A 25,113-nucleotide genomic window follows, 5' to 3' on the forward strand; every position below is an offset into this window, starting at 1 on the left:
ATTTACAATGGTGGCCTACCAGGGAACAGTGGGTTAACCGTCTTGTTCTGTGACAGAACGACAGATTGTAACCTTGTCAGCTCGGGGATTCGATCCAGCAACTTTTCGGTTACTGGCCCAACACTCTAAACACTAGGCTACTTACCGCCCCAAACTGGCTTTATCTGCCACACCCTACACGATTTTATCAGATCTTGACAAAACACTTCCAGTTTATACAGTTCTCCAAATTTGAAGAGGTTCATTGTCAATAGAAAACAAAAAAATAAAAACTATTTTAAATTTGTTCATTTTGTACATGAAACAATTACCCAAGATAAAGTAGTGGTGGTGACACATGAAGATTGAACTGTTTGAAGATCAAATGAGAACTGAAAACAAGGCCTTCATTTCCCATTTTGAAGGGAATTGCATTAATTTAACCAAAAATGTCTTTTATTGAAACAGAAGATGGTACATTGTGACCTAAAATACTGACATGTGACTGACTAAAAAGTGTACACTTCGTCCAGCCTCTGATCCAGTGTTAATTGCACTAAAGAATCCCTGTGGGAGAGGAGAGCATAATACATTTTTTAAAATCCTAAGAGGAAAACAGGATTTGAGAGAGCAGAGGACGAGTAACTTGCAGACACATTACAGTAGATGGAGAAAACTCAAACCTAACACAGGCAGGCAAACAACTAACAGAGTTAAAGGTTTTGGTTAACATTAACACATTTTCATTCAGGAAGTGAATTAAAGTTCAAATCGTGATTTGAAAAAAAAAAAACATTTTACAGCAAACAATGAACAATTTCATTTCATCCCCTGATCGGACTACTCTTAACTGGGGTATTACGAGTACAATTTGCATATGCCAATAACAATGAAACATTCAGTTTGTGGACTGTAGATTGTCAGCAAATAGTCAAAATATGACACATAGCAGGTTTACCAAACTAACACCAGGTAACAAATACAAAACATAGTTCTGAAAATATATTTAAGATTTGATCAGACTCAGTAAAAAGTGGGGAAGTGCACCAGAGAGTTCATAAGAAAATAGGATTTATTTAAAACTATGGCCAAGTATGACGTGGTACCCAGTCAAGTCTTGTGAAACACTTAGCTCCGATTGTGCTTTGGGACTATGATGACTATGCAGTAAATAATTACAGTTTTATCAGCATACATACACACACAAAACATCATGGTTATTCACCTAAATGTAGGAGTTTCAAGCTAAAAAGAACTTCATGCAATACTCAGCAAAAAAATAAATGTCCCTTTTTAAGGACCACGTCTTCCAAAGAATTCTTAAAAATCCAAATTTACTTCACGGACCACTGTAAAGGGTTAAAAACACAGTTTCCCACCTGTGGAACGGTCGCTAAGACACTAACAGACGGTAGGCAATTAGGGTCACAGTTATGAAAACTCAGGACACTAAAGAGGCCGTTCTACTGACTCTGAAAATCACCAAAAGAAAGATGCCCAGGGTCCCTGCTCACCTGTGTGAACGTGCCTTAGACATGCTGCAAGGCGGCACGAGGTGGAAGAGCGAGATAACATCTCACAGCAAGAACTGGCAAATCTGGTGCAGTCCATGAGGAGGAGATTCACTGCAGTACTTAATGCAGCTGGTGGCCACACCAGATACTGACTGTTACTTTTGATTTTGACCCCCCTTTGTTCAGTGACCCATTATTCCATTTCTGTTAGTCACTTGTTCAGTTTGTTTCAGTTGTTGAATCTTGTTATGTTCATACAAATATTTACACGTTAACTTTGCTGAAAATAAACGCAGTTGAGAGTGAAGACGCATTTTTTTTTGCTGAGTTTATTTAACCATCTCTAAAACACTAATACAATGCCACTCAGTTCTCTGCGAGCAGTATTTGAGCATTAGGCCTAGGTACGCAGCAAATGTTTTCACCGTAGGGTAAAGTAAACAACTGTCAAGAAATGTGTGTGTGTTATGTGACCAGGCATGAGTTGAAGTATACCATCTTTATTGTAAAAATGTTATGTTCGTGTGTGTCCCCATCTGCATTACCTGTGTTGTCTGACCAGATCAGAGTTCAGATAAACCACAGTAGCTGTGATATCATCTCTGTACATGCGTGCCAGATCCTCAGGCAGAGCCAACATAGATGCCAGTTTCTCCTGGCAGAGCTCTCCATACTGCCCGGTGCCCAGGGCATGTCTGATGAGGTGTGTGGCAGCATTGGGGTCCAGGGTGGGCATGGCAAGGGCACGGCGTTTCCACAGCAGCTCTTGCATCTGGCCCAGGTTCAACTGTCTTTCAGTGGGGGAGACTGGAGCCTAGAGGAATGACGGTTTACGACAATAGAACTGATAATTGGATATGTGCACCTGGACAAAAAACACCTGTAAGAAGTTTCTCCCTAAAGCCCTCACACACACCCTCTCATCCTTACCTGTAGATGAATCCCACTCAGGTGTTCGCCCACCAGCCGAACCGCCTCCTCAGAGCTCATCTCGTCCCACAGCCCGTCAGAGCCCAGGATCAGGAAGCGGTCCTGCGGTCGGAGGCTGTGATAGGTCAGCTGCGGCGCCACGTCCAGGTAGGGCGGGCTCAGGTAGTTGGGCGGCGTGTACTGGTAGAGGTTAAGGAAGTCCAGTTCTATTCCAGACTCCAGGCTTTCTAGAATACTCTGCTGCAGCTCAAGGCTCCACTTGAACCTTACGTCTCCAAACGAACGCAGAGGCATCAGGATCTAGAGATCACGAGATGGAGAATTAGTCACACAGAATACATGCAGAGGTAACTATACTGTATGAGTCTGTCACCAGTGACCACCGTTTCTCTCTCCAGCGCAGCCTGGTCTTTCTTATGATATACAAATAAATCTACAGTATTTGATCGAACAACTATTATGTGATAGTGGTGGTGTGTTCTGACCCCCAGCAGCCTGTTGTCAGTGATCACAGTGTCCCTCTCCGGGGGGGGGTGCTGGGCTCGGAGCCTCTCCAGCTCAGCCTCGTTTTGTGCGTTGTGGTCCTGGGACAGGGGTAAGGCGCTCCACGACCCGTCCTCCTCCTGCACCCCCAGCACTGCACGGCAGTCACCTAAGTTTACGCCACACAATAGCAAATAACTTCATTTTCATCTGTGTTCAAAGAAGAAAATAATAGTATAGTATTTTAATGTCCATTTGTTGCGAACGGGGAGTACTTTAAGAGTGTCATTATCACAGAGTTATCATGATACAATCCCATTATAGACAGCTTACAAAACATTAAGAACACCTTCCTAATATTGAGTTGCACTCCCCTTTGCCCTCAGAACAGCCAGAATCGGTCGGGGCATGGACTCTATAAGCTGTCGAAAGCGTTTCACAGGGATGCTGGCCCATGTTGACTCCAAAGCTTCCCACAGTTTTGTCAAGTTGGCTGTATGTCCTTTGGGTGGTGGACCATTCTTGCTCAACAGTTTCCCGTGTGTATTGTGATAAACCCAGCAGAGTTGCAGATCTTGACACCCTCAAAAAGGTGCGCCGGGCACCTACTAGCATACCCTGTTCAAAGGCACAAATCTTTACTCTTGCCCATTCACCCTCAATGATACACACAATCCATGTCTCTAGGCTTATCCTTCTTTAACCTGTCTCCTCCCCTTCATCTACACTAACTGAAATGGATTTAACACGTGACATCAATAAGAATGTTACTTATTTTCCACCATAATTTGCAAATAAATTCATTAAAAATCCTACAATGTGATTTTCTGGATTTGTTTTTCTCATTTTGTCTGTCATAGTTGAAGTGTACCTATGATGAAAATTACAGGCCTCATCTTTTTAAGTGGGAGAACTTGCACAATTGGTGGCTGACTAAATACTTTTTTGCCCCACTGTATCTCCTACTACATCATTGTTCATCGATTACAGCTCAGCATTTAACACCATAGTACCCTCCAAACTCGTCATCAAGCTCGAGACCCTGGGTCTCAACCCCACCCTGTGCAACTGGGTACTGCACTTCCTGACCCCCCTCAGGTGGTGAGGGTCAGTAACATCTCCACCCTGCTGATCCTCAACACTGGGGCCCCATACTTGATTCAAACCTCTCTTTTAAAAAGCATGTGAAAAAGGTAATTCCAATAACCAAATTCAACGTAGCTCATTTCCAATTTATACGAAATTGTTTGACTACAGAGGTAGCAAAACTGTACTTCAAATCTATGATACTCCCCCACTTAACATACTGCTTGACTAGTTGGGCCCAAGCTTGCTGTACAACATTAAGACCTATTCAGTCTACAAACAGGCTCTCAAAGTGCTTGATAGCCATCAATAGCCATCACTGTTACACCCAATAGCCATCACTGTTACATCCTCAGAAAGCATGAGCTCCTGAGTTGGGAATTTCTTGTGCAATACACCGATGCATGTCTTGTATTCAAGATCCTAAATGGCCTGGCTCCCCCTCCACTCAGTACTTTTGTTAAACAGAAAACTCAAACATACAGCAGCAGATCCACAAGGTCTGCCATGAGAGGTGACTGTATAGTTCCCTTAAGGAAAAGCACCTTTAATCAATCTGCTTTCTCTGTGAGAGCTTCCCATGTCTGGAATACACTGCCATCAGACACACAACTGCACCACATATCACACTATCACAAAATGCTTGAAGACATGGCCAAAGGTCAATCAGATTTGTGAACATGGTCCCTAGCTGTGTGTTAGCGCTTTCCATGTCTGTTGTCTGTAACTTGTGGTGTGGAAACACTTTGTTGCTTTTATGAATTGTGTCTTGCTGCTTTTTGTTCTATGTTGCTCTGTCTGTATGCTATGTCTTGCTTTTCCTATGTTGCTCTGTCTGTTTGCTATGTCTTGCTTGTCCTATGTTGCTATTGTCTATATTGTAATTGTTTTTAATAACCTGCCCAGGGACTGCGGTTGAAAATGAGCCGGCTGGCTAAAACCGTCACTTTTACTGAAACGCTGATTAATGTGCACTGTCCCTGTAAAAATAAAATAAACTCAAACAAGGGTGCGTTCTGAGCCCTCTCCTGTACTCCCTGTTCACCCACGACTGCGTGTCCATGCACGCCTCCAACTCAATCATCAAGTTTGTGGACGACACTACAGTGGTAGGCTTGATTACCAACAACGACGACGAGACGGCCCACAGGGAGGAGGTGAGGGCCCTCTGAGTGTGGTGTCAGGAAAATAACCTCACACTCAACGTCAACAAAACAAAAGGAGATGATTGTGGACTTCAGGAATCAGCAGAGGGAGCACCCCCCACCCTATCCACATCAATGGGACAGTAGTGGAGAGGGTAGTAAGTTAAGTTCCTCGGTGTACACATCACGGACAAACTGGATTGGTCCACCCACACAGACAGTGTTGTGAAGAAGGCGCAGCAGCACCTCTTCAACCTCAGGAGGATGAAGAAATTTGGCTGGTCACCAAAAGCACTCACAAACATCTATAGATGCACAATCGAGAGCATCCTGTCGGGCTGTATCACCGCCTGGTACGGCAACTGCTCCGCCCACAACCATAAGGCTCTCCAGAGGGTAGTGAGGTCTGCACAACGCATCACCGGGGGCAAACTACCTGCCCTCCAGGACACCTACACCACCCGATGTCACAGGAAGGCCATAAAGATCATCAAGGACAACAACCACCCGAGCCACTGCCCGTTCACCCCGCTATCATCCAGAAGGTGAGGTCAGTACAGGTGCATCAAAGCAGGGACCGAGAGACTGAAAAACAGCTTCGATCTCAAGGCCATCAGACTGTTAAACAGCCACCACTAACATTGAGTGGCTGCTGCCAACACACTTGACTCAAATCTCTAGCCACTTTAATAAGGGAAATTGATGTAAAAATGTATCACTAGCCACTTAATATAATGTTTACATACCCTACATTACTCATCTCATATGTACATACTGTACTCTATACCATCTACTGCATCTTGCCTATGCCGTTCTGTACCATCACTCATTCATATATCTTTATGTACATATTCTTTATCCCTTTACACTTGTGTGTATAAGGTAGTAGTTTTGGAATGGTTAGGTTAGATTACTCGTTGGTTATTACTGCATTGTCGGAACTAGAAGCACAAGCATTTCGCTACACTCACATTAACATCTGCTAACCATGTGTATGTGACAAATAACATTTGATTTGATTTCACCTGGTCAGTCCATGTCATGGAAAGAGGTGTTCTTAAATGTTTTGTACTCAGCGTATATCCCACCCTACCTGCATTCGCCACATGGATCCCCTCAGTGCCCACGTGGGCAACACAGGCTGTGGAGCCAGCAAACGCCACCTAGTTGGATGTGTTAAACACAACAGAGAAAATCAGGGGAGAATTGCCACCAATCCATTGCCACAATAAGTTAAAGACCCAGGCAATAGCATTGCTGATTTAGGTGAGAAAATTTGAAATTCCTGATTAATCTTGAATGAGGTGGACGGCACACACTCACACCTGTATGGCAGTACTCCTTATCAGGTCGCTAGAGTGTGGGACCTGGGCCTCCAGAGAGATGTCTGTGTCCAGACGCTTAAAGGCATAATACAGAGCATCAGGCGGACTGGGAGGGAGGCAAGGAGGATAGAGGGTTGGAGAGACGTATAAAAACCAGAAGACAAAAACAGTTGGTTAACATTACTAATCAGAGAGATGAGTCAGGCCCACACCTCATGCCATGCTCATTGTCTCACAACGTCCACACACAGCCCCACCTCATTCCGTCGCCATGCTCCTCGCTGTCCAGAAGCTCCTGCCAGAAGACCCGGAGGTGTTCTACGTAGAGCGAGGCTGACTCTCTGTAGTTGTAGTCTCCGTGGTTTTTGTACCACTGTAGGATGGGAGGGACAGGCCTGCTCTGCTCCATGCAGTGTTCCAGCTCCTCAAGTCCTCTCTGGGACATCATGGCCACCGCCACATAGTACAGCAGACGCTCACTGACCGCCTGGGCACACGCCCAGCCACCATGACCATCAAATACCCCGAACAGCATGCCCTTAGTCTGGGGAACATAGACTGTCAAACATCCTGGATAACATTCCCTTAGTCTGGGGGAGAGAGAGAGGGAGGAACTGGGGGAGCATGTTAGGCATTCTCCTGCTTGTTTGTAACTAGCAACACACACACCTGTAGGCAGGTGGCTGCGCTGCGGCGGTCCTCGTTGGGGGTGTTAGCTGCCAGCTGGTTGCTTTCAAACTTCCTCACAGCACTGAGACCCCGGCCATCAAACTCAGGGATGCTCACTGCCTGGGTTAGACAGAACAATAGGGTGTATTTAAATAATTGGAGAATAAATGATGCCTAAAACATGTTGGTTAGGGGTGAGCCATGCACCCTGGTGCAGACAGGGTGTGAATGCAGACCATATACAAAAATCACTCCATGGAAAAATACTAGACTGTACTAGATAACTAGATCAACAACCTTCATTAGACAAAGGCATTCTCCTGCTTGATGGCTTATATCAAGGGTTTTCGGTCCTGAGAAAGCCCAGCCCAATGCCATCACACCTGATTCAAGTACCCAAGGGCATTAATGATAGGTTAAAACAGGTGCAATATTGTTGGGGTGGAACGAAAATGTGCATCCTGAAGTGGCCCACATACAGATGGGAAATGAACACCCCTGCTTTATATGATTACGTAGTGATTATTATAATAAGTGCTACCTGCTCGTTGGCTCGCAGGATGCTGCTGATCTGGACCCGGCTCAGCTGAAAGTCCAGGTCCTGACGGGTGGAGAGGAAGCGCATGGTGGCCCCAGACCTACACCTAGCACCAGACACAGAGCAGCCCCAGGAGGAGAGGCAGGCTCGCTGGGTCAGACTGGGCCACTGAGAGGGGGAGGGGCAGGAGGGTATGGAGGTGTAGAGGGCATGATGGCCAAAAGAGAAAGACAGGAGAAGGAATGGATTGATATAATGACAGGCCAGCATTTACATCGATAGTGCAAACGTTCGCTCCCGCCAAGGGCTGCAATCCAAGTCATCCATTAATCTTATTTAGTCTACTTGCTGAGTGCAAACACCTGGTTTCCCAGACAATTGCCCTAAACCAGTCACTGATTGAACGCTTTGGTGTTTCTGATTTCTCAGACAGCACCTACCTGGGGAGAGAGAGGGCTGGGGGTGCTGCTTGCAGCTCGCAGAAGGATGCGGCCACACACATGGCTAGACATCCGAAGGCTTGAGGATGAGAGGCTCTGCTGTGCCTCAGACCTAGAAAACAGCGGCTAATCAATAAAATGTCTGCAATTCTCACCTGCACACCTGACTAAGCTTATCAGATTTGGGAGTGGAAATAGCTAGCTACTGTAACGTTTGTCGTTCAAGTAGAGCGCGGACACAAGATGCAAGCACTAACGTTATAGCACATGTTTGGTGCAGCTAGCGCTAAATTGGCTATATATGTAGATTTAATGTGGAAACAAATTCAGGTAACGTTCGCTAGCTAGCTAAAATATAAACAGAATACAGTAACGTAACCTGCTAGCCTACATCAGATCGTGCTCATTAGTTCACACATTGTAGCAACGTTATGCAACGTCGCTAGCTAAAGTTACTTACACCGTTTAGGTTAACTTTAACAGTTAATGCTACGGTGTGCTTAGATGAATACGACCAAACAGACTGCCGGTGTTAGCTAGCCACCACTGATGTACGCAGAATAGCTAGCGAAGTTGTCCACCGGACGCTTGCAAGCAATACTTAGATAGCGATATTTATCGGACGTATAATAATGAATCAGGTATCTAACGAGTGAAGAAGTGTAAATCAAACCATTCTCAGATCGACTGCTGCGGTGTGTGCCAGCTGCCCAAAAGAACAAGACAGGTAAGCTACTGCTTGCCTGTCATCGACACCTTCTTCTTTGAGATTGGGGGTTGACGGCTCGCATCCAATTTTAAAGGTGCGTACACTGCCAACTACTGTACTGGAGTGTGAGGCCAGTCACGTCATACCTACATTTAATTATCTTCAGTCCTGTTCCTCTAAGAAAGTGAAATAGAGCCCTAGATACCACTTCTAAACCATACAGTTCACAAAATATCACATGTTCCACCATTTCTTCCACTGAACACTCATCACACAGACCTGTTTCATGTCGCTCTATCATCCACAATGTGGCATTCAAACCTCTATGCCCATACCTTGGTCTGCTCCACACAACATCCTCTCTCCTACATCCCATACTCCCCACCTCTTCCTCAACTGACCGGTGCACATGATACAATTGCCATTCCTTACTACTAGAATCCCACTACCTTTACCAAAGAACGAGCCCTTTTGCCCGGATCAAGGACTTGACTTCCCTACGGCCCAACAGGACCTGAATATATCAAATCAAATTGTATTTGTCACAATTTTTTATTTTTTATTTTTTTTATTTTACCTTTATTTAACCAGGCAAGTCAGTTAAGAACAAATTCTTATTTTCAATGACGGCCTGGGAACAGTGGGTTAACTGCAAGCGCCGAATAGAACAGGTGTAGACCTTACCGTGAAATGTGTACTTACAAGCCCTTAACCAACAATGCAGTTCAAGAAATAGAGTTGAGAAAATATTTACTAAATAAAAAAAATCTTAAAGTAACACAAGAAAGTTACATAACAATAACAAGGCTATATACAGAGGGTACCGGTACCGAGTCAATGTGCGGGGGTACAGGTTACAGGTCGGGATAATTTGTAATGTGACTCTGCATAGATAATAAACAGTGAGTAGCAGAGGTGTAAATAGTCTGGATGGCCATTTGATGAATTGTTCAGCAGTCTTATGGCTTGGGGGTAGAAGCTGTTATTAAGGAGCCTTTTGGTCCTAGACTTGGCGCTCTGGTACCGCTTGCCATGCGGTAGCAGAGAGAACAGTCTATGACACCGCCAAGTATATAGGTCCTGGATGTCAGACCATACAAACGCTCCACACCGCGTGACCGCGGCCACCCTAATCTGGTGGTCCCAGCGCGCACGACCCACGTGGAGTTCCAGGTCTCCGGTAGCCTCTGGAACTGCCGATCTGCGGCCAACAAGGCAGAGTTCATCTCAGCCTATGCCTCCCTCCAGTCCCTCGACTTCTTGGCACTGACGGAAACATGGATCACCACAGACAACACTGCTACTCCTACTGCTCTCTCTTCGTCCGCCCACGTGTTCTCGCACACCCCAAGAGCTTCTGGTCAGCGGGGTGGTGGCACCGGGATCCTCATCTCTCCCAAGTGGTCATTCTCTCTTTCTCCCCTTACCCATCTGTCTATCGCCTCCTTTGAATTCCATGCTGTCACAGTTACCAGCCCTTTCAAGCTTAACATCCTTATCATTTATCGCCCTCCAGGTTCCCTCGGAGAGTTCATCAATGAGCTTGATGCCTTGATAAGCTCCTTTCCTGAGGACGGCTCACCTCTCACAGTTCTGGGCGACTTTAACCTCCCCACGTCTACCTTTGACTCATTCCTCTCTGCCTCCTTCTTTCCCTCCTCTCCTCTTTTGACCTCACCCTCTCACCTCACCCCCTACTCACAAGGCAGGCAATACGCTCGACCTCATCTTTACTAGATGCTGTTCTTCCACTAACCTCATTGCAACTCCCTCCAAGTCTCCGACCACTACCTTGTATCCTTTTCCCTCTCGCTCTCATCCAACACTTCCCACACTGCCCCTACTCGGATGGTATCGCGCCGTCCCAACCTTCGCTCTCTCTCCCCCGCTACTCTCTCCTCTTCCATCCTATCATCTCTTCCCTCTGCTCAAACCTTCTCCAACCTATCTCCTGATTCTGCCTCCTCAACCCTCCTCTCCTCCCTTTCTGCATCCTTTGACTCTCTATGTCCCCTATCCTCCAGGCCGGCTCGGTCCTCCCCTCCCGCTCCGTGGCTCGACGACTCATTGCGAGCTCACAGAACAGGGCTCCGGGCAGCCGAGCGGAAATGGAGGAAAACTCGCCTCCCTGCGGACCTGACATCCTTTCACTCCCTCCTCTCTACATTTTCCTCTTCTCTCTCTGCTGCTAAAGCCACTTTCTACCACTCTAAATTCCAAGCATCTGCCTCTAACCCTAGGAAGCTCTTTGCAACCTTCTCCTCCCTCCTGAATCCTCCTCCCCCTCCCCCTCCTCCCTCTCTGCAGATGACTTTGTCAACCATTTTGAAAAGAAGGTCGACGACATCCGATCCTCGTTTGCTAAGTCAAACGACACCGCTGGTTCTGCTCACACTGCCCTACCCAGCTCTCCCGCTATCTCTCTCAGAATGACCTTCTTGATCCAAATCAGTCAGGTTTCAAGACTAGTCATTCAACTGAGACTGCTCTTCTCTGTATCACGGAGGTGCTCCGCACTGCTAAAGCTAACTCTCTCTCCTCTGCTCTCATCCTTCTAGACCTATCGGCTGCCTTCGATACTGTGAACCATCAGATCCTCCTCTCCACCCTCTCCGAGTTGGGCATCTCCGGCGCGGCCCACGCTTGGATTGCGTCCTACCTGACAGGTCGCTCCTACCAGGTGGCGTGGCGAGAATCCGTCTCCACACCACGTGCTCTCACCACTGGTGTCCCCCAGGGCTCTGTTCTAGGCCCTCTCCTATTCTCGCTATACACCAAGTCACTTGGCTCTGTCATAACCTCACATGGTCTCTCCTATCATTGCTATGCAGACGACACACAATTAATCTTCTCCTTTCCCCCTTCTGATGACCAGGTGGCGAATCGCATCTCTGCATGTCTGGCAGACATATCAGGTTGGATGACGGATCACCACCTCAAGCTGAACCTCGGCAAGACGGAGCTGCTCTTCCTCCCGGGGAAGGACTGCCCGTTCCATGATCTCGCCATCACGGTTGACAACTCCATTGTGTCCTCCTCCCAGAGCGCTAAGAACCTTGGCGTGATCCTGGACAACACCCTGTCGTTCTCAACTAACATCAAGGCGGTGGCCCGTTCCTGTAGGTTCATGCTCTACAACATCCGCAGAGTACGACCCTGCCTCACACAGGAAGCGGCGCAGGTCCTAATCCAGGCACTTGTCATCTCCCGTCTGGATTACTGCAACTCGCTGTTGCCTGGGCTCCCTGCCTGTGCCATTAAACCCTACAACTCATCCAGAACGCCGCAGCCCGTCTGGTGTTCAACCTTCCCAAGTTCTCTCACGTCACCCCGCTCCTCCGCTCTCTCCACTGGCTTCCAGTTGAAGCTCGCATCCGCTACAAGACCATGGTGCTTGCCTACGGAGCTGTGAGGGGAACGGCACCTCAGTACCTCCAGGCTCTGATCAGGCCCTACACCCAAACAAGGGCACTGCGTTCATCCACCTCTGGCCTGCTCGCCTCCCTACCACTGAGGAAGTACAGTTCCCGCTCAGCCCAGTCAAAACTGTTCGCTGCTCTGGCCCCCCAATGGTGGAACAAACTCCCTCACGACACCAGGACAGCGGAGTCAATCACCACCTTCCGGAGACACCTGAAACCCCACCTCTTTAAGGAATACCTAGGATAGGATAAAGTAATCCCTCTCACCCCCCCCTAAAAGATTTAGATGCACTACTGTTCCACTGGATGTCATAAGGTGAATGCACCAATTTGTAAGTCGCTCTGGATAAGAGCGTCTGCTAAATGACTTAAATGTAAATGTAAATGTCAGGAAGCTTGGCCACAGTGATGTACTGGGCCATACACACTACCCTCTGTAGCGCCTTTCGGTCAGATACTGAGCAGTTGCCTGTTCGGCCCTCATTAACTCACACAGCTTATTGCATCTTCCTCATCACATATTTCACATTCCCACCTCTCTTCCATACAGCCACATCATCAGCATACAAGGCCACACCCACTCATTGTCCTGCCTATTATGTCATCTACAGCAGTGGTTCTCAACTGGTTTTGCCTGGGGACCCAAATTTGACAATGACAATTGAGTCACGACCCAACATTATGGACTGTCGATGATTACATTTTATAATAAATGTGAAATCATAGCTGTCAAAGATTGTGTGACACCTTCATATTATGGTATTCCAGTAAAAGAAGAACTTACATATTTAGGCATAACCATTACAAAGGATCAGAAGTCTAGAGGCTTACTAAATTTTAACCCTCTTATTAAAAAAAACCCAGAAGAAACTAAATCAATGGCTACAGAGGGACTTATCTTTAAAAGGTAGAGTCCTAATAACCAAGGCTGAAGGTATCTCTAGACTAACATATGGTGCTCTATCTTTATATCTTGACCGTAAAATAAGCAAGGAGATAGACCAGATGCTTTTCAACTTTCTTTGGAGAAACCGTACCCATTACATTAGGAAAACTGTTGTAATGAACATTTGAGAGAATAGTGGACTGAATTTTCTGGACTTTACTACTTTAAATAATACTTTTAAGATCAATTGGATAAAACAATTCATAAGAAGACTTCCCACTTCTATCTGGAATTTTATTCCTCATCATGTCTTCTTTACTTTTGGTGGCCTTAACTTCATGTTGTTTTGCAATTATAATATTGACAAAGTTCCAGCGAAACTTTCTGCTTTTCATCGGCAGTTTTCTTGTCATGGTCCTTCATTTATAAACACAATTTTTCTCCACACAGATATTATATATGGAATAATCGGGATATATTGTATAAAAATACCTCTCTGTTTTTAGAATATTGGTTCCGAAATAATATCCTATTGGTGAGCCAACTGGTAAATGCAGAGGGTCTTTTACTCAGTTATAAAGAATTCTTATCACTTTACAAGGTCCCTGTAACACCTAAAGATTTTGCAATTGTTTTAGATGCCATTCCCTCAGGTGTTGCTATGTTATTCAGGAACATGTCAAGACCTGACCCTCAGAGCCTACCTTCTATTGACCCTGTTGACTCATCAGTAGGAAAGATTTGTTTCTCTTTTGGTCCATTCAACAACAGAGCGATACGATCCTTGTTTCAGCAGGATGTTGTATCTATACCTTATGTCATGCCTTATTGGAATGGATTTATTGATAATATCTGTTGGAAAAAAGTTTGGATGTTGCCACACACATACCTACTTGTTAACAAAATTAAGGAAGTTTCCTTTAAAATTATTCATAAATATTATCCTGCCAACCACTATATGAAGAAGTTTAAGGAAAACATCAACTCAAATTGTAAGTCGCTCTGGATAAGAGCGTCTGCTAAATGACTTAAATGTAAATGTAAATTGCTCCTTTTGTAATGACCACCCAGAAACAGTTTTGCATCTTTTTTTGGCATTGTATGCATGTAAGAAAACTGTGGCAAGACATCAGTATGTTTATAATTGAACACATTTATGAAGATTTTACACTATTGTGGAGAGATGTACTGTTTGGATTCTTTATATACAATAGAAATAAGCGGAATCATTTTTATGTAATTAATTTCATTATTCTTTTGGACAAATGTCATATACACAAATGTAAATTTACAAACAGAAAACCACATTTTCGTACCCTACAAAAAGAAATTGAACTGTATTTTAAGACGGTTAAATGCTCTACTAACAAAAAAACTGTTAGAATTGTAAGTATATGCATGTCCCTTAAAAGGTCCTTGTGTAATTGTAATGTGATATTGTACCCCCTAGCTCGATTGTCTATTGTTTGTAATCTATGCATGCTTGTGTTCCCTCATGTGCTTTATGTATTGATTTGTTATTAATTTTTTAAAAAAGTTTTAAAAAATAAAAAAAGTCGCTAGATTCCATTCCATTTCCGGACACAAAAAAAACCCTTCTCAATGTCCATCCGGAATCCCCAAAGATAAATTGTATAAAAGGCGGGATTTATAACTTTGTGGCTGTGGTAACTAGTGACAACCCTATTCCTAGCTTAGTTGACAGTTGCCGGCATCACTCTGTTCGTCCTCCCCGTAACCGCTCGACTCATGTCCCCCGCTTCTCTCCTCAGCGCTCTAATCCTACCTATTCCTCTCGCAGAAAACGGTGCCACGTCTCAAACTGCCTTCGTATCTGTGTGGTATTTAGCTCACGTTTAACCATTGACTCGGTTTTAACGCAGGCGTTGTTAGCTAATTAACTACCTTGCTTCGTTCCGCCTTCCCCTACAAATCAAGCACGCCTTTACTGTGGCCAATCAGAAACGATAGCATCGTAGCGGCAATTTATAATCAACTTCCATCCATTGTCATTTTAACCATCCAGCAACACAGCAGCACCTTAAAATCTGTTTATTGTCCAGCAAAGGACAAATGACAATGTAAAAGAGTATACTTTTGAATTGTAATTAATGAAGTGAAATTATGAACTGGCAAGTAGCTAGCTAACGTTAGATAAGTGATTTCAGTGCGGTCGCTCATGAGGAGAGTTCGCTGTGTGACAACGCCGGCAATCTGACTGCTTTCATGCTAGCTGTTACGGCAACTGCACAGATTCATATCTTTGGAACATCTGTTCTAGCTAGCTAGCGTCCTTATTTCATGAAGCATATCCATTGAAGATGGAAAAGGATGTTTCCAGCGTAAGCAAACATAATGGTGAGTGTTGGTCATAGTTGATGGACTTCTATAAGTTACACTACAGTACTTGACGGTGTATTTGTTGGTTTTGTCTGTATCTCTATGAGTTTATTTTTACTTTACAGCCACGAAAACAGATCTGAGTTTGTTGCTGGAGTGTCTGAAGTACCAGATGAGATGTCCTGATTCACAGAAACAAGCGCTTCTTACCATCTATTCTATCTGTCAACAGAGAGGTCACACATACACACAGCAAATCCCCTAAAGATATATTTGTCAATTTGTCTATAAACCTAACAGTTATGCAATGGCACTGATTTTCTCTCTCTCTTTCTCAGAGGAGAATGTGAACTTCTTCAGAGAGATTGGAGGGGTGGTGTTTGTGTACAACCTCTCCAAATCTAGTGCTCACGCAGAGGTCAGGGAGACCTCTCTCTTCATACTGGGAACGCTGGCAGAGGCTAATGGTGTGTGTGTACTGGTAGTGTACTTTAAGCAGGTTCTCTGATGCTGTATGTGAATTGTAAACAGGCTGTGTGTGTGTGTGTGTGTGTGTGTGTGTAGTGTACTGTAAGCAGGCCTTGTGTAGGAGGGAGCTGTTTAGTGATCTGACAGATGGTCTGATGCAGCAGGACAGCCCACTGACCCAGAGGAGAGTAGCTGTCTACCTGATCTCTGTCCTCGTCGCCAACAACAGTAAGCGCTGCGGTTGAGAATTGATTTTGGACAGGGAGTGATTGTCATGACAGGCATGTGTTTAGCTGGTACAGCCAGAGGAGGATGGACCGCCCCTTCTTGGGCTCCCCTGTCTGGTGCCTCTCAAGGTTACTTCCTTCCATGAAGTTTTTCCTTGCCACTGTGGTACTGCTTGATCTTTGGGGTCTAGGCCACGTTACTGTAAGGCACTTTGGGATGTTTATGTGAAATCACTGTATATTACACATTAAATGTGATTGTGTGTGCTGCTTTAGGGTCTGGACAGATTTTCGCTCAGACCTCTGGCTGTCTGGACATCCTGCTAGACTTGTTCAGGTAAACACTGAAAAGCACCACTGGTTTTCAGGCAGAAGTTTCCAAATGTAGAACTAATTTACTTTTACAGAAGACCGGGATGGTCGAGGTGAGCAGTAGATACAAATAGCACTGAAACTAAATAGGACAACACCAATTCCAGTTGAGGTTGATTGATTTTTCTCTCCGCAGGACTAGTTTCCCTCTCTCTGGCAAGGCCACAGTGAAACCTGCGAACATCACTCAGCTGTTCCAACTCTGGACCTCTGTGTCCAGTGCTCTCTGTGGCTGTGTCAACAACCCCCAGAATGGTAACACCTGTGTCCGTGTGTATGTTTGTGTCCTTGTACAGTGTTCTATGCAGCTGAACATAAAATAAACCACTGTGGTTATGCATGCATGTGTGTATCTTGCAGTAGGTTAATGTTTTAGAGAGACGGAAAAGAAGGGAAATCGAAGGAAGAAAACCTTTTTTGTCTCATGTCTTAACCCTTTCTTTCCCTAGAGGAGAGCCAGCGTATCTGTGTGTCAGCCTTCCCCCTGGTGAAGTCCTGGCTGCAGCAGCTCTCTCACCCCCAGGCAGAGATGGTTCAGCCCATCTGCTCCTTCATAGCCATGACGGTCGCCAACAACCGTGAGTAAGACCGGGATGATGCACTGACACTGTTTGGAGTCCGTTACTTGCATATGTATCCATATCTTGTGATTTAAAATGGTCGGTTAGCCTTTTTCAAAGATTTGCTTAAGTTGTCTGTCACACACAGAATACCTAGGTTGCTCTTGCAATGGATGATTTGTAATTGTAATCTGACTAGTTTTATAAGTGTAGTGTTGTTGGTTCTATTTCCATGATGGCCTGACAAAGATCTGAAGGATTGATGCAGACCTTCAGTCTGTAGAGGTTACAGTATCTTGGAGTGTTTTAGTTTAGACAACCTTTCACTAACTGTTCAAATGAAGGTCTCTCTCTCGTGTCATGGATGGATGCTTTTAGTCTGTAGATACTACAGTGTAGAGAACAGTTTTGGTTTATCTATTGAACTCCCATTATCTTGTATTTCACTCCTTTCTCTGTCTCACTATCTATCTCTCCCTCTGGATCCCTCTCTATCAGATTGTGCTCAGGAGAGTTTTTCCAGAGTTGGTGGGCTCGGAACTCTGACCCAAACTCTGATTCACTTTGCCTCTGATGCCTCCCACAGCCCATTGGCCTGTCAGCTGTCTGTCATCATGACCAAAACCGTGTCAGCCTGCATCACTGACAACCGTGAGTGAATCACTACCTGAATCGCAAATCAACCCCTACCCCCTAGGCAACTAGATTCATCGGCGGGATGATTTTTGTCAGAGCGGAGGGTCGGGGAGCTGGAACATAATTATATAAGAATTTGTATACTGAAAATTGACCACAACTAAACCCAAAAGGAGATTGTATTTGAAAAGAACAGTTTTCATACCTTGATTACATTGAGACACAAGCACATATCCTAAATCATTTTTTGCTGAATTCCTGATGGTTTTACAGACTTTGTGTTGCCAAAAACACACAAAAAAATATTTGTTTTTACTAGAAACTTTGGGTGGGCAAAAAATAAATTGATCACAGGAAGATTTTTGCCTGTTGCCTTTCCCTGCTATAGGCCTAGGCACTTGTATAGAACTCATTCACTCTCTTACAGCCATGTACACCAGCGCTCCTCAGGTAACCAGTCCATTCTCTCCTCTGTGCGTAGCTGTGTTGGTGTCAGGTCTGGCAGGTTATGGTTTGGTTCCCCCCCTCATCTCCCTGCTGTCCAGCCCCATCCTGGATCCCCAAGGCAGGCTAATTATCATACTCACCCTGGGACACTGTACTGAGGCCTCTGGTAACTAGCACAGCTTAATTGGAAACAAATAATGACCATATTACATCAATGATAACAGCACAGTAATAACTGGAATAACTACTAGAGTATTTAACCCCCTCCAGAGGAGCACCAGTCTCAGTTGTTACAGTGTGGAGGTCTGTCCCTCATCATCACTCTACTGACTGAGTCTACCAGCGAAGAGCTCAGGAAGGCTGCTACGTTCATACTGCAGACCTGCAAACAGGCTAGTGAGTGTACACACACACACACAAAGACCTGTATTCAAAGGTCAGCGAGTCTGTTAAAGTGAGTCTAGCCATTTGATGTCCATAGCACTCTCCTATCATCCTTCTCTCTTCCCAGCTATGTCTCTGCGTGGTGCAGTCCAGGGGGTGTCCCTGGGTCAGACTGGGGAGCTGGAGCCCCCTGTGGACATGGAGGGGTACTGGAGGTCAGCACGAGACATGCTGCACAGGATCAACCAGCTGGAGAGACAACAGGCTCAGGTGTACTAAATACACACACACACACGCACACACAGCAATCTTTACAAAGGCACTACAAACATCAGTCTTCTCCCCCACACACAGGCATATACACTCAGTCCCTCATCCACGTGCACACTCCTCAAACCCCAAGCTTTTATATAGACACACAAGTCTTCCTCTTATCTCATGTGTGTGTGTGTGTGTGTGGTGTTGGGGTTGTTGCCCAGGGAGCTGAGGAAGAGTGGGAGGAGGACACACCGAACCCCCCAGACCAACAGAACCCTGCAGGATTGGGGAGGAAGGAGCTCCTCTCACCCATACCCCTCCCCCCAACCCCCGACCACATCTCCTTACCATACCAGGAGAGGAGAGGAGGAGGAGATAAGAGGTGTGAGGAGAGTTGGAGAGGAGTAGAGTGGAGGGGCCAACAGAGAAGATATGGAAGGGGAGGAGAGAAAGGAGAGGAGAGGGCAATGGATGGAGAGAGAGAGACCCCTGTCCTGCCTGTCTTAGCGAGGGTGGGTAGAGATGGAGAGAGAGTGAAGCGAGACCAGAGAGAGGAGAATCAACCCACAAACAGAGGGCATGACCTAACGGTGAGGGTCTAACTAGGTTCCAGTCCACTCCCCACACAATTGTTCTGTACAGACCCTTGGCCCCTACCCTCTAGGCCACGCCTGGACAATTCCAGTCCTCGGGGGCCTGATTGGTGTCGCGCTTTTGCCCCAGCTAACACACCTGACTCCAATAATTAACTAATCATGATCTTCAGTTAAAAATGCTGGGAGTGTAACCAATCAGGCCCCTGAGGACTGGAGTTGCCCAGGTCTGCTCTAGGCACTTCATGTTCACCTGAAAGGATTGGATAGGTCTAACAAGCAATATTGTAGCTCCACTATGTCGTATGATATGTTGTCAAAAGTTGTGGTTGTTTTGACCACTAGCGTGTAAGGAGACTGGTAATCCAAGCCAGTAAGGAGCCGCAGAAACACAGCCGCAGCAGCAGAGAGCGAGAGAAGAGGACCCGCACACACTCTCTCACACATCAAGAGAGGGAGAGCGACAGGGCAGCATACAGAAACACACCGGCAGAACAGGAAAGACGCACCACGCTGCACACACTTGGAAACACACAAAGAGAGAAGAAAAGGGACAGGGGCTCGGCAGCTATGAGAAACACTTATCCTCTCTACACGAACACACTGGCAGAGAAAGGCAAAACCACACAGACCGAGAACTGCCGAGACGAGCACCCTGAGAGGAGACGGCAGACTGTGTCAGCCGCGGGCCATGCTGGACTTGGTACAGCTGGTGTCACGGGGCAGCCCAGTGGTGGAGAGGATGAGAGGTGTTCTGTATGTCTGGGGACGGGAACACTGGTCACCTCCTCTTCCTCCAGGCCACTAGAGGGACACTCCCAGACACACACACACAGGTCAGTACACTGCACAATATGCAAATGCTATATTTATTGAAACATGATTCTTGTGAAGTGTTTCATCTTAATGTTATGTAAGAAATGAATTGGAATTCTGTATATAACTTTTTTTGTCCCTCGTGGTTCGGGGTTTAGCCAAGTGTTCAAGTGCCCAGCTCCAGGCAAGTCAGGTTTGGGCAGGCAGAAGAAACGGTTGGACAATGAAGGTAAAAAATGTCACTGGGATAAAGTGACAATGCAAAACTGTGTTTATCGCTTCATCGACAGTTCTGAAAGAAAGCTGAACAGTCTCTTACCAAATCCCAACAGTAATATAGTTCTTGTCCCCCCCCCTGCACTTTCTTAGATGTCCTCTCTGTGTGTTCTGAGCTGCTGGACAGTGAGATCTGTAAAATAATGGAGACTCCAGCCACCACATATAAACCCACCTATAGGTGCTCAGGTGTGTGTGTGTGTGTGTGTGTGTGAGAGTATGTATACAGTATAGTGAATGTTTGTTTGTTAACCCAGCTGTTTCCATCTCCCCAGGCTGTGGGTTGCGGTTCAGTGAGGTGACCAGCCGGTCATTCCCTGTCCTCCAGAGGTCCTGTCCTCACAGCTGTGACCTGCACATGGTGCTGCAGCAGGCCACACACAGCTACACAAAGTGCCTCCGAGAAATATGCAGGAGGAGAGACGCACACACGACCAAGCAGAGAGAGGGAGGGATGCAGAGCGTCTCGGATAACTGCAGAGGTAAGAATTCTGAAGTGCTGAACACACACGATCTGACGTGATGTGTGTCCTGTTGTAACAGATGCCAGTCTAACTCCTATCCATAAAGGAACCCTGCTGAAGAGCTTCTCAACCCACAGAGGACAATACAGAAATGACCACAACCGTAAGATTCACAATCTCACCAAAAAGTTCTATCCTCGGGTTGGAAAACGACAACCTATTATATTATTCTCTATCGCGCTCCCCCCCATCTCTGTCAGATGTGAGTCTCACCCCTCTAAAGAAGCGTAGTCCATATGGAGATATCACCCTGACTCCTGTGCGTAGAGGTGGTCTGATGAGGAGCGTCTCCTCTGTGACCAGCAGGGGGCAGGAGAGAGGAGGTACAGGATGTTCAGACAACATAACACACTGCAGCACATTGGCACTTTAGCCTTCATTTAACCCGACTCATAATGAGATAGCCTTATTGCTTCTAATGTGTCCTCTCTCTCACTCACTCACACACACAGATGTTAGTCTCACTCCCTTGAAGAAGGCTCGGCCCTCTGAAGGTAAGGAAATTAAGCTTTTGTTGAAATGTGATACTGTATGTTTTGTTTCGATTTCTTTTTGGATGGAAGTGTGTGTGTTTAAATATTACTTCTGGAAGTTGTTCTGATCATGCCTCCTAGCTGTCAGGGTTAAATAATCATGCATTATGGTATTGTGCAACAATTACACTGGTATGATTGGGGGTATCTCACTCGATCATTGCAAGGGGTCAGATGTTAGGGTCAGTCTTGTGCTCAGGATACAGAATGGGGTTAGAAAGAGGCTGAGATTTGGGCTAAATTCAAAATGGGTGTTGGAGATTGGATAGTTATGGGATAAGTTGATGATTGGAGATAGTTGAGTTATGGGATAAGTTAGACGGTGGTGACGGGCTGCTTTGAGGTTATAACCAATATGCGACTTGAATGCCTGTGTGTGTGCGCATTTGTGGTTGTGTGTGTTTCTCGTGAGATTCCTGGTGTCCAGAGTATTCCTGGCAGCACAGAGGAATGTTGAACCACTGCCAATGTTCTCACAGGCCAGAGTGGCCTTAGTTGTTCAACACTAGCTCCTAGCTACAGTAGTCATCACTCTGTTACTGAGCTCTACAGCTGTACGACGCTAGCTAGTTTAGCCCCCCCCTCCCCAATGTCATGTAGCAGTGTCCACTTCTAGTCTTTTGTGTTTCACTCTTCATTCAGATTTACTCTTGCCCTCTCTTTTTGAACACATGCTTCCTCGTCATCCACTTCTTTTGTCTGAAATACTACATTCTCTTTCTCAGTCTGTCGCCCACTCGTGTGCTCTAGAGTCTCTACCCCCCCCGCCCTCCTCTTCTTTCTGTCTTTATCGCTTTTGTCTGTTCTTTCTCTGCCCCTCTCTCTTGCTCAGTCTCTCTCCCTCTCTGGCCATTGAATCTCTCCTTGTGTAACTATTGTTCTGGTTGCAGGCAGCTGTATTAGGTGTGGCGAGTGACGTAATGTCACTCCATTGGAGAAGGGAGGGAGAGATGGTATTTAGTCTTTATTAGATTGTCTGTGTTTAGTTCAATACGCTCTAACAACATTACATTTACATTTACATTTAAGTCATTTAGCAGACGCTCTTATCCAGAGCGACTTACAAATTGGTGCATTCACCTTATGACCTCCAGTGGAACAGTAGTGCATCTAAATCTTTTCAGGGGGAGGGGGGGTGAGAGGGATTACTTTATCCTATCCTAGGTATTCCTTAAAGAGGTGGGGTTTCAGGTGTCTCCGGAAGGTGGTGATTGACTCCGCTGTCCTGGCGTCGTGAGGGAGTTTGTTCCACCATTGGGGGGCCAGAGCAGCGAACAGTTTTGACTGGGCTGAGCGGGAACTGTACTTCCTCAGTGGTAGGGAGGTGAGCAGGCCAGAGGTGGATGAACGCAGTGCCCTTGTTTGGGTGTAGGGCCTGATCAGAGCCTGGAGGTACTGAGGTGCCGTTCCCCTCACAGCTCCGTAGGCAAGCACCATGGTCTTGTAGCGGATGCGAGCTTCAACTGGAAGCCAGTGGAGGGAGCGGAGGAGCGGGGTGACGTGAGAGAACTTGGGAAGGTTGAACACCAGACGGGCTGCGGCGTTCTGGATGAGTTGTAGGGGTTTAATGGCACAGGCAGGGAGCCCAGCCAACAGCGAGTTGCAGTAATCCAGACGGGAGATGACAAGTGCCTGGATTAGGACCTGCGCCGCTTCCTGTGTGAGGCAGGGTCGTACTCTGCGGATGTTGTAGAGCATGAACCTACAGGAACGGGCCACCGCCTTGATGTTAGTTGAGAACGACAGGGAGACTGTTGGTCTCTGCTCTCAATGAGGCATGACATCGGTTCTTTGCTTTCTGTCTCTCACCCTCTTTCTCTGACTGACACACACACACACAGAATAATGTTCTCTCTCTCGTTGACACACAGACAGGAGAACAGATCATGGGGAAGATGGTGCCATTGATGATCAGCAGGAGACTCTGTTCATGGGAAAACCCTCTCTGACTGTAAGGAGAGAGAGACCAGCTCTGTCTCTGTAGAAGTGTGTGTTGAATGGAGGTTAATCTATAGTGGATGGACTGTATAGGATGGCTAGTGTTCTAGTTACCAGGCAATGTGACAGCAGAGACAACCATGCCAGTTTGTGTGATGGTGGCTCCTTCCCTGTTCAGTAGGGAAGTTTGTCTGTCGCAAAACCAAGGAAAGGAGGATGATGACTGATTTGTGTTTTGTCTCATGTCCTCTTCCTGTCTCTTTCTATTCTCTGCATTCTCGTACATTCAGTCTTTCCAATTTAAGCCCTGCCCTCTTTCTTTCTCTCTCCCTCCCTCTCTTCATCTACAGAGGGAGAGGAGGAAATTCAGCCGTGACGAGGAGCGTTACCTGTGTCGAGGTTTGGTCTATCCTGGAACACCATCCTGTGGTCCTATCCCTTCCAGCCGGGGCGCACCAATGTAGATCTGGCCAAGACATACAAACACCTGCAGGTAACAGGCATCAACAATGGTTTTAAAAATGTTTGTCATTGACTTCAATTTCAGTTGGTGAGTATTCGACTGAGCCTGCTGTCTCTCTGTCCCGTTCTGTCTTGTTCCCTCTCATTTTCTCTTTCTCTCCCACAGGCTAAATTCCAGGGTATGGATTCAACCTCTCCCTGAGATCTGAGAAGAACACACTGATTTGTGTATTGTACATCACAGTAATATATTTGAAATACTCTAATTTAATATTGAGGTAATAGTTTTGAAGTACTTGCATTTAATCCCCAGTTTGAAATGGTTAACTTCTATTTTGTACTACTGTAAGTAAACCACATGAAGATGTATTTGAAATGCGTTAATTGAATACTCATTGAGGATTAATGACCGATTTGTTCTGTATTCCTCAACCTTGTTTTTTACGCAGCAGTATTGTGGTGCCTATGTGAAGTAGTTGAATATAATTTAGAATAGAAACATTAATCATTTCAATTTAACTTGACATTTTTCATAATTTTGTTCACTGTTCATGTATGTCTTGAGACTGAGATGGTTGTTCACTTGTCATCTCCTGAAGTTGTTTCTATTGAATTAAACAAAAGGGTGTCCTATATGCAGTAATATCTCTCATTGCTACTCTCACACCATGCCTTTTCATTCAGGGACCCTAGAGGCTTCAGGGAATGAACAACGATGATTTCTATTTACTGACTTGAGTTTAAGAACTGCTTTCTCTACTTCTAGAGAGTTGATCATGTTTGTCCCTCAAGGAGAAAGGCTTTCTACAGCTTGTTGTTACACTGAATACAAATGTAACATGCAACAATTAAAAATATTTGACTGAGTTCCAGTTCATATAATGAAATCAGTGAATTGAAATAAATTCATTAGGCTCTAATTTATGGAATTCGCATGACTGGGAAGACAATGTGCATCTGTAGGGGCGTGGATCAGAAAACCAGTCAGTATCTGATGTGACCACCATTTGCCTCATGCAGCACAACACATCTCCTTCGAATAGAGTTGATCAGGCTGTTGATTGTGGCCTGTGGAATGTTGTCCTGCTCCTTCAATAGCTATGCGAAGTTGCTGGATATTGGAGTGAACTGGAACATGCTGTCGTAATGTAGA

At 45.7% G+C, this 25,113-nt stretch overlaps 2 protein-coding genes across 7 annotated transcripts; one reads left to right on the forward strand and one right to left on the reverse strand.

Moving 5' to 3' along the window:
• Positions 1 to 413: 413 nt before the first annotated feature.
• On the reverse strand, positions 414 to 8,883 carry pdp2 (putative pyruvate dehydrogenase phosphatase isoenzyme 2). Of its 2 annotated transcripts, none has more exons than XM_029634331.2 (10): positions 8,783 to 8,883; positions 8,110 to 8,221; positions 7,673 to 7,837; positions 7,132 to 7,251; positions 6,720 to 7,006; positions 6,463 to 6,568; positions 6,231 to 6,300; positions 2,909 to 3,075; positions 2,424 to 2,723; positions 414 to 2,307 (listed from the first exon to the last, which is right to left on the reverse strand). In XM_029634331.2, exons 2-10 carry the CDS (start codon positions 8,179 to 8,181, stop codon positions 2,035 to 2,037), a joined length of 1,560 nt encoding a protein of 519 aa, XP_029490191.1. In that variant the 5' UTR covers positions 8,182 to 8,221; positions 8,783 to 8,883; the 3' UTR covers positions 414 to 2,034. The 2 variants fall into 2 exon arrangements, with proteins under 2 accessions (XP_029490191.1, XP_029490192.1); XM_029634332.2 differs by lacking the exon at positions 8,783 to 8,883 and adding an exon at positions 8,570 to 8,773.
• Positions 8,884 to 14,806: 5,923 nt separating this feature from the next.
• terb1 (telomere repeat binding bouquet formation protein 1) lies at positions 14,807 to 24,827 on the forward strand. Of its 5 annotated transcripts, XM_029634319.2 has the most exons (22): positions 14,807 to 15,484; positions 15,592 to 15,702; positions 15,805 to 15,933; positions 16,031 to 16,162; positions 16,438 to 16,498; positions 16,670 to 16,788; positions 16,983 to 17,111; positions 17,592 to 17,744; positions 18,211 to 18,342; positions 18,447 to 18,572; positions 18,688 to 18,830; positions 19,040 to 19,408; positions 19,757 to 20,247; positions 20,386 to 20,456; positions 20,597 to 20,692; positions 20,779 to 20,985; positions 21,074 to 21,130; positions 21,228 to 21,350; positions 21,480 to 21,521; positions 23,432 to 23,511; positions 23,849 to 23,991; positions 24,127 to 24,827. In XM_029634319.2, exons 1-21 carry the CDS (start codon positions 15,448 to 15,450, stop codon positions 23,960 to 23,962), a joined length of 2,922 nt encoding a protein of 973 aa, XP_029490179.1. In that variant the 5' UTR covers positions 14,807 to 15,447; the 3' UTR covers positions 23,963 to 23,991; positions 24,127 to 24,827. The 5 variants fall into 5 exon arrangements, with proteins under 5 accessions (XP_029490179.1, XP_029490180.1, XP_064865829.1 ...); XM_029634320.2 differs by lacking the exon at positions 20,597 to 20,692; XM_065009757.1 differs by lacking the exons at positions 23,432 to 23,511; positions 24,127 to 24,827 and having other exon boundaries at positions 23,849 to 23,972.
• The last annotated feature ends 286 nt before the right edge of the window (positions 24,828 to 25,113 follow it).

This window comes from Oncorhynchus nerka, linkage group LG25 (assembly GCF_034236695.1).
Source record: "Oncorhynchus nerka isolate Pitt River linkage group LG25, Oner_Uvic_2.0, whole genome shotgun sequence".
Taxonomy (NCBI): Eukaryota; Metazoa; Chordata; class Actinopteri; order Salmoniformes; family Salmonidae; genus Oncorhynchus; species Oncorhynchus nerka.

Bases quoted from the DNA above. Each gene is read 5' to 3' on its own strand.
- terb1 (XM_029634319.2), top strand. From the start codon at position 15,448: ATGGAAAAGGATGTTTCCAGCGTAAGCAAACATAATG. The intron at 20,248-20,385 runs GTCAGTACACTG...TTCGGGGTTTAG, and splicing joins TCCCAGACACACACACACAG to CCAAGTGTTCAAGTGCCCAG. The intron at 23,512-23,848 runs GTAAGGAGAGAG...CTTCATCTACAG, and splicing joins TGGGAAAACCCTCTCTGACT to AGGGAGAGGAGGAAATTCAG.
- pdp2 (XM_029634331.2), bottom strand. From the start codon at position 8,181: ATGTCTAGCCATGTGTGTGGCCGCATCCTTCTGCGAGCTGCAAGCAGC. The intron at 7,252-7,672 runs GTAGCACTTATT...TGTCTAACCCAG, and splicing joins TCCTGCGAGCCAACGAGCAG to GCAGTGAGCATCCCTGAGTT. The intron at 7,007-7,131 runs GTGTGTGTGTTG...TATGTTCCCCAG, and splicing joins GCGCAGCCACCTGCCTACAG to ACTAAGGGCATGCTGTTCGG.